A 9,419-nucleotide genomic window follows, 5' to 3' on the forward strand; every position below is an offset into this window, starting at 1 on the left:
GCTTAAGCACACCACCACCCCAAGCCACCAAGTCTCCCCAGTCACTTCTTGGAGTCCTCTATGCTCAGGACCAGCCCTTAAATGTGCTTCTAATCTGTTCTCTCTGTCGATGTCCAGTGTGTGCCCAGTCCCTTGAGGGAAAGTGTATCTCCTAGTACTCAAAATCTGAACATTCTCCAGATAAATTTTCCTGCTTAATTAAGGGTCAAGTAATCTGGGTCCCTTACAGACATTTTAAGAGCAGTCTACGCCTTTGTTGAAACTGCATGTAATTCAGGAAGTGTGTTGGCTGGGGAGGAGGGTGATAGTGAGAAGCAAGTGTCAAAATGTCTTTTTACAACCCCCTGTTCCCTTTTAAGGAATCCTCCTAATTTCTAGATCCTGACTAGAGAAACACACCGAACCCTGAGTTCCTTAGCAGAGCACAGACAACCTACTTCTATCAGCCCATAATTGACCAAGTCTTTACTGACTCATATGCCAGCTTCACCTACATTCTTCTCTTATATGACTCCCTACTGTTGTCCCCAGGACTTACCATCCAACCTGCTATCCTCCAACACGTAAGGAGAAAAAACAAAATCAAAACTTCTGGGAAGGGATAATCTGTTTCCCCCACTTTCCTCAGCCAAATGAGAAAGGGGAACGAGAACACCTTCTGTTGTGAAATTCCCCCTAAAGTCTCCTCATACTGCCCTTTATTTAGTTTAGTTCTTGGGCTTCTTTGCCATTCATCTTCAGCATTATGAGGGCAGTTTCTGGTTCAGAGTCTGAGAAAATTCTTGGAACCACTAGTGTTTCTGCAAGCATCAAAAGAAAAGTCCATTCTCTGGAACAAAGTAGTGTTTAAAGAGCCCTTACTACCCTTTGTAGGTCTTTATATATACAGCCTTCATGTTTCCAACAGGAAGAATCTTCATTTTTAATCTAGGGAAGTTCCTATATCTTTTGATCATTTTCTTTTCCCTTCTCTTCGCCCCTCCACTCCCCTGTCATTCCTCTTCTTCTACCTCTGAGGATCCATACGTAAAACTCCTCCTAACAAGCCCCTTCATCCCATACATATCATCTCATGCAAATGCGGAGAGGAGAACATTAGTTCTTCAGATTCAACCAGATTTTGAATTTTAATTTGATTGCCCCAAGGATTCCCGCTACAATTAAATACACCACCAAAGAGAGTGAATAACTCTCCAACTTAAAATAAGCTCCAATTTAATATCCTGATAGTATGTTTGGGCTTCATAGAAGAAAATCCTACACTATAATATACCTCACTATTTTTTTAAGTTAATTAGTTCATGTAGAAGGGCTGCTAAAAGGAAATGTCACCCTGGTTCTAAACGAAGACCAACTCAACTACTGAAATGTGAGGACTGTTACCCATAACCTGTGCATCTGTAAACCGCAGCAAATATTCCAGTTCATGCTGCAGAATATCTATGGGGAAGGTGACTCACTGCATATATTACAGATGGAGCTGGGCTATGATGTGAGACAGTTATGAAAATAACTTGCAAACTGAAATCAAATATAATATTATGGCTTTCCACAAGAAAAGCCTAACTACCAATTTTCTCCTCCTACTCTTGAAACATTCTTACTGGATTAGGTTTTCAACTATGTGCCTTATTTTCAGGCCCAATTAAACATTTAAACATTTTTCCTGTTTTTCAGCTAAAATGAACAAAATGTTCATGGTAGTAGGTCTGTCATCATAGAAATAAAGTCCTACAGATCTCACTATGGTTAAATCTAGCAGTGCAAATGACCGGACTACAGGGTGAGTTGTCAGTTCTTTAGAAGCAATCTGAACCACGAATGTGGATTATTTTACAAGAGCTGATATAATCAGGAAGCTCTGCATTGACGTTCCATAACAAAAGAAGTCAAGTGGTTAAAACTGCTGACACTGGTACAAGTCCCTAATCATTTCTAGACTCAAGTATCAATTACTACAATCTCGCTCCTTCCATCCCCAAACAACCCAGACCTGGTGAGTGGTATGACTTTGCTTTTACATTCAAGTTTCAATAATTTATTTCTAAAACATAACATACAGGCTTCTAAACATTAAGAGAAAAAAAACATTTTGTTGTATCATTTACCTTTACATTTACAAAGGATTGGTATAAATCCATCATCCTTACTAGAAAAATAATTCAAAGTTTATTCTTTGCTAAAAACGGGTCAATATGGGAATAAAGACACAGACCTACTAAAGAATGGACTTGAGGATATGGGGAGGGGGAAGGGTAAGCTGTGACAAAGCGAGAAAGTGGCATGGACATATATATACTACCAAACGTAAAATAGATAGCTAGTGGGAAGCAGCCGCATAACACAGGGAGATCAGCTCAGTGGTTTGTGACCACCTAGAGGGGTAGGATAGGGAGGGTGGGAGGGAGGGAGACGCAAGAGGGAAGAGATATGGGAACATATGTATATGTATAACTGATTCACTTTGTTATAAAGCAGAAACTAACACACCATTGTGGAGCAATTATACTCCAATAAAGATGTTAAAAAAAATGGGTCAATAACGTCTTCCTTGGGAAAAAAATATAGCAATCCATTGTGGGATTAAAAATAATTTTCAATCTCTTTCTTCAGAGGTTACTGAATCAAATATTTTGGCTGTTTTTAGTACACAAATAGCATCAAAAAGCTTTCAGTTTCAGATGAACAGGTTTGTGAGCCTTTCTGTGGAATACTGATTATTTCATTGTCTAATCTAGAGAGCTGAGGTTCTAAAATCATGGGGCAATAGTTTGGTATTTTACATCTTAAAAAGATAGTTTATTCAAACAGTTGGTTAGATTCACTATAAATTAAGTAAAATTTCATTTGATAGATCTACGTTTTCAAAACCTATGTGTTGTTTTGTATGTGGTTATGCATAAGCCTAATAAAATGGACTGTTCCACTGTGTAACTTATTTTTCCAGGCCTACTCAGGAGGTCAGAATATTACTAGCTAGGAGGCCCCTTTCCAGAGGCTATGTTTTTGTTTGTTTTGTTTTTTGGGTTTTTAAAAACATCTTTATTGGAGTACAATTGCTTTACAATGGTGTGTTAGTTTCTGCTTTATAACAAAGTGAATCAACTATACATATACATATATCCCCATATCTCCTCCCTCTTGCATCTCCCTCCCATCCTTCCTATCCCACCCCTCTAGATGGTCACAAAGCACCGAGCTGATCTCCCTATGCTATGCAGCTGCTTCCCACTAGCTAGTTATTTTACATTTGGTAGTGTATATATGTCCATGCCACACTCTCACTTCATCTCAGCTTACCCTTCCCCCTCCCCATGTCCTCAAGTCCATTCTCTATATCTGCGTCTTTATTCCTGTCCTGACCCTAGGTTCTTCAGAACCATTTTTTTTTTTAATCCCATATATACGTGTTAGCATATGGTATTTGTTTTTCTCTTTCTGACTTACTTTACTCTGTATGACAGACTCTAGGTCCATCCACCTCACTACAAATAACTCAATTTCATTTCTTTTTATGGACAATATTCAGAGGCCATGTTTTGATTTGGGATATGGAAACGAAGTTGCTCAGATAGGTCAGGTAAATTTTGCTATGAGGGAAATCATTACCCTACCAAAAAGAATCACAGCTTAACAAAAGATTTCATACTTTGAACTGAAGGGTGAGGAAACATAGAAATAAGAAAATAGGTAGTGAGGTTGGTGGCTGAAACAATTCAGAGAAGGAAAATCAAGTGCAAGCTCAAATCTGGTTATCTGGAATCTCAACTTGGAATAGACAAATGTATGCTCCGTGTAATTCAGGAGTTTCTTTACCCTTCATCCTCAGTTTTAAAAGAAGAGCACTGGTTCAGGGTCAGAACATTCCTGAAACCACTAGCGATTCTGCAGGCGACTGAGGAAGAGTTCAGCCTCTGGAACAAAACAGTTTCTAGGCAGTCCTTACTGCCCTTTTCAGGCCTTTATACACACAGCCAAATCCCTCATTAGCCTTCATGTTTCCAACAAGGACAATCCTCATTTTTTAATCCAAGGAGGCACATACTTCAAAGTAAGACAATAATAAACACTACTGAGCTATGTGAAAGGATTATTAAGTATAAATCCAAAAGTTTGAAGTTGGTTTGGATGCCCAGCTAGATGTTTCATTATAGCTACATAGACATGAGTATGGCAAACAGCTGAAATTTGCTGAGGATCATATCAGGTTCCACAAGATCATGCTTGCAAGAACTACCAGAATATCCAACAAAACCACTAGAAACTAAGACTTGCTCAAGGCCATTCCCTGGTAACGGGCAGCCAGGCAATGAGCTAAATGATACCTGACCACCTGCCGTTACTGGGTTGAAGTCCTGATTTTTCCACTGTATAAATTACCAGCTCTGAATAGAAGTAGGGGACATGGTACATCGGCATCCTAACAGAGCCTGTTCAACTACTACTACTTTTCTGTGCAGACCACCTCCCACAACTGATAACCATGTATATGGACACACATGCCTTCAGAAATGTAAGGGGATGCTTGGAAAAGAAAGAAAATGCAACTGCAACATTGAAAACCCATGCACTGTCTATTTGCATATATCTTATTTCTTCTCTCTTAAATTCTCATAGTACAGTAGCGTTTGCTTTACTTAAGCTTAAACTTGACACAACTATTATAGATTTACTCATTCTCCCTCCCTTTCCCTCCCCAAAATAACAGACAATTGTGACTGGTCAAACTCACTTTCTAAGTTCCACTATCCCAAGCCTTTGGCACTGTTGATACTTCATGCCATGGGAGCACTGTTGGACTTAAGAGTTTCGAGGGGCCTTCATATACACCTTATGAGTGGTGCCAGGAGTTTCTCAGGCCCCTTTGGGAACCTGGGAAGGGAAAATTGGGAGGGTACAAGACCAGGAGTCCTAGACTCCCTTCCCCACTTTGAGGCAGCTTTTATTTATTGTATGTATGAGGCTTTGTCATAAATTTCTGTTAGCACAAAAAGTTCAACTGATTTTCAAGGTTTTAAAAATGGCTGCTGTGGTGGAAAGAGGTCCGTAAGGGGAGTCAGACTTGGTTTGAAGGGCAGGACCAGTCACCTCTGAGGCAGGAGGGAAAATATTTCTCCTCCCTGACAACTGTGGAAGCACCTACCTCACAGGGACGTTGTGATTTCTAAACCACTATGAGCATTGGACGTACACAGACTGAGTCCAAGTTCTGTCCTCCGAGCCCTTCGGGCCAGAAGTCCCACCTCCGCCTCCACGACCCCAACCCAACCTACCCTAACCCCCAGCCACACTCCCAACCCCACCCGGAAGTGGACCTGGTAAACCAAGGCATCTATTCCGCAGCCAGGACACTGACCCACTGGCCACAGCGTCCATTCCACTGGCCAAGTTATGGATCCGTCCCACCCCACCCTACAGTCTGACCCCGAAGGCCTAGACTTCGACTCTGCTGGCCAAGACTACCTTTCCTCTGGCCATAAGTTCGACTATCTCTACCAAGAATTGGACCTGGACTCCCTTCATGAAGAACTTCTTTCTCAGTCTATGCCAGGCGCCATGATAGAGACCTCTGCGGCCACGTATGAATCCCACCAGACTGCCAAACCAGAGGATCTCACAGAGGCAGAGAAAAAGGGGCTCAAATCTGAGCTTGGTAAATTGCAGGCAGAAATCGTAACCCTACACTGTGCGCTGGCAGCCAAAGAGAGACGCTGCATGGAGCTCAAGAGGAAGTTGTACCTGACGGCCTTGGTGGGGCTGAGGCAGAATCTGTCCAAGAGCTGGCACGATGCTCAGGTCTCCAAAGCCTACATGAAACAAAAGACGTCAGCTGCCCTGTCCACCATGGGCTCTGCCATCTGCAGGAAGCTTGGAGACATGAAGAAATCGGCCACATTCAGATCCTTTGAAGGTCTTAAGGGAACAGTCAAGTCCAGAGTCGCAGATGGCAGAGAGCTAGGCAGTGACTGCCTTCCTTCTTCAGCGGGGAGTGGGGATGATCTGCTCTCAGTTTCAGGGAGTGGGAGTGATCCAGTTCTGTGAAGTAGGGATGACCTACTCCCCTTTCTGGAGTCAGAGTGAGCTCCTTGGTAAATTTGCCTGGCCACTTGATCAGTGCAAGAACTCCCTTCCCTCATCCCAATTGCACCTCTGCCCATCAAAAACAACAACCAAACAACAATGGTAAAGTTAATTCAGGAAATGGACAGAGTCTGGTTTTGAGAAAAGTAGCTCCCATTTGTACATACATATTTGCTGCTGTTGAGATAAAGAATCCAACGTTTTGTACACTAAGTTATTTTACACTAAAGTTTATATGTGAAATGTATCACTATACTAGCCTTCCTGGGGTTGCATTTAAATAGACAGGACAATGGTTCCAGAGGGATTTTAGGCCAAAGCCAAAACTCCTTTTTTGGAAAAACCAGTGCATCAAAAGGCCAAAGTAAGTTTCTATTTAGAACTGGTAAAAGGTATGAAATAATCTGCAATTTTATCCTCTCCCCATTTCCTTCCTTTCTTTCCTAAATCCTAGAAAGAAGCTTGAAAGCTCTACCTGGCCTACGATTTTTATCTTAAAAAGATGATCAAGAAAAATGTTGTTTTTCTCTGAGACCCTCAGAAAGAGGGAAAAATATTAATAGACTAACTGGTACATAATACTATGACTTTTATGAAATGATTTTTTTGACTCCTAATTAAGCAAAATAACTTTAGCTTCAATTTAGGAGATTGTCAACTACTTTGGACTCAAGCTGTAATTGCAACTTTATTTTGCCCTGTGCTTTGTTTGTAATCTTTTTATACATCAAAATGAGAGTTTTATAATTGAATCCTTGGGGCCATGTGTCTCTGCCACAGCAGCATGCTACCTAAAAGAAAGAAAATTGCTTCTCCGTTCTGCGGCAATTCCTAGTTAGTTATCACCTTCAGCTGGGGGACTGAAGGGAAAATAGGATAGCCAAATTCAAGAAAGATAAACCCCTGTCTTAAGTGACATTTAAAACAGAATGTCTATCCCCTGCAATTCTGGCCAGTATGCCTTTGAACGGACCTAACTGACTGTACATCACTGGTCACCTTGACTCCAAGTTTATCCTTGTTTATAGCTAACCCCAACGGAGAAGGAAACAGAACCCAACCCTCAGGGGATATCAAGATAGTAGGAGCCTGTAGGAACAGTAACCTGGTTTGGGTTTGTTTGAACTTTCTCATATCTGATTTTCACAGGAGCTATGTTTTGGATTTTTTGGGTTTTTGTTTTTTTCTATTTTCAACATGCCAGGACCTGGCAGCTTCTTTCGTTCCTCCAGTAACATGCAGGTTAAAAGTTTGTGTCTTATATTGGCTTTTAGCAGGGGGACTAGAATCTTTATTTTCTTGAGTATATATATTGATAATGTCTCACTATCTAAAGATAGTCCCTACAGCCTAAGAAAGTGATCCTGTTTTGTTGATTTTTGAACGCTCCCCCTATATTCCTTTGGTTTTCCTACAAGCAAAACCAAATACCACTATAAATGCAAAAGCACTTGGTAAACTATAAAGTCATTGATGTAAAGTCCACATATTTCTGAGGACAACGTTTTGCTTGGATTAAAATAAGATGTTCAACTATTTTACATGTTGTGTTTTAATTTGTTGTAGTTTTATGTGCTGAAGAACTAGAGAGAAACTTGCATCATTCATGAAGCCAAAGTAGCCCAACAGGCAAAGGCTTTGACTCCATATTGCAGAAAGCCTTGTGTTAGAGAAAATCTCCAGCTGATATGATGAGACAAACCCAGAATATGTTCTATTTTATGTAGTAATTCAAACAAATGCTGTAACAGTTTCCCCCAATAAATCCTCAACCCCCTGAGAGCAGTGAAGAACACAACTATTTTTGTTTATCATTGTATTCCCATGCCTGGCTTACAGTAGATGTTCAATAAACACTTGTTGAATTAATGAAGGAATCAATATCACATACTTCAGACATCAAACCTTGAATCCAAGAGATTATCAACAACATGAACTTGTTGACAAGTTTCTCCTGCTTTTAAAGCATTTCACTTCCCCATTCAGAGATAATTTGAGATCCTACTATGTGTCAGGCACTGTGCCAGGCTCTGAAACCACAGAAATCAATTAGACATGGCCCATGCTCTCTAGAAACAGATTTTCAATCATTACAACTCATTGCAGTAGGTGCTAAAATAGAAGACATCTGTAAAGAATGGGTGTTCAACTATGCCTTGGTAGTCAGAAAAGAATTCAGAGAGGCATAAAGTCTTAGAGGACTAGTAGGAATTTGCCAGACATACAAGAGTAGAACATTCCAGACAATATACAGAGGAACTAAGTCATGAAGGAATGTAATAGAATGGCATGTTCCAGGAAATATCAATAAGTCATTGTGGCTAGAGAGAGAGGGGAAGTGGTGAGAGACGAGGATGGAGAAATAAGCAGGGGCAAGATCATAAATAGTCTTCTTTATATGCTATCTGACATTAGTATTTAATCCTGTAGGAAATGAGGAGGCTTTGAAGGTACTTAAATCAAATTCATGTTTTAGATGTATCATTCTAGTCACCATAGACGTGGATTGAGAAGTATTGAAGAGATAGAATCTCCAAAACTTAGAAAGCAACTGCACAGGAGAGAGGGAAGGACAGATTTGCAAGTAGATAAAGATGTAAAATTGAAAAGACTTGATACTGACAATGCTGGAGCTGCACATTCATTTTGCTTTGGCTCTTCTATTGGATTCCAGCATACCTGCATCAACAGCCATGGATACCAAATAAAATGCCTTCATGAGCATGTGGACTTTGGGTCAAAGGTTTCCTCCAGATTTTCTTTCTTCCACTTGCTTCTACCCTTCGCATGCATTGCTGACCCTCATTCCCTAGCCTGTTCACCTTTATAATTTGATCACTTCTGCTCATCTAGCCCTATTTGGATTTTGTAGCCTAGCCTCAGTCTATTTTATTTTAACTAGGCCACTTCAGGATGCAATTTCCAATAGTTCTCAGAATATGTGAACCCTCAAAAATGCCCCATCTGGCTCAACCCCTGAGAACCACTGGTTGGGAGTAATGTTGGAACAAAATTCCCTGAGGCTCTCAGTTTTCTTGGTCTTCCATTGCTCATATGAGTGAAGGGGCTGGAGTGGAAGGTAGAGACAAGGTTGAAAGTTCCAACTCCCACAGATGACACTCTCCACACAGCTGGCAAGAATGCGAGTAGAGTACCAAGCCCTTGTTCGTTAGCATCATACATACCCCAGCATACTGCAAGCATCACTCCCAGAGAAATTCACCTGCACTTCTGGAAACTACTTCATTCTAACCTTCAGATTTGAGAGAAAATATATCACATACCTACTCTCATGAATTGCATGGACTGCAGAGAGCTGAGCAGTGATCCAGAATTGT

At 40.8% G+C, this 9,419-nt stretch overlaps 1 protein-coding gene across 1 annotated transcript; it reads left to right on the forward strand.

Moving 5' to 3' along the window:
• Positions 1 to 5,391: 5,391 nt before the first annotated feature.
• TPD52L3 (TPD52 like 3) lies at positions 5,392 to 6,081 on the forward strand. Its single transcript, XM_027105965.1, is given in 1 exon segment — positions 5,392 to 6,081. A coding segment is annotated over 1 exon segment (690 nt).
• Positions 6,082 to 9,419: the final 3,338 nt, after the last annotated feature.

Source organism: Aethalodelphis obliquidens, unplaced genomic scaffold, assembly GCF_003676395.1.
Source record: "Aethalodelphis obliquidens isolate GAN/ISIS:26980383/991018 unplaced genomic scaffold, ASM367639v1 scaffold7, whole genome shotgun sequence".
NCBI classification, from domain to species: Eukaryota; Metazoa; Chordata; class Mammalia; order Artiodactyla; family Delphinidae; genus Aethalodelphis; species Aethalodelphis obliquidens.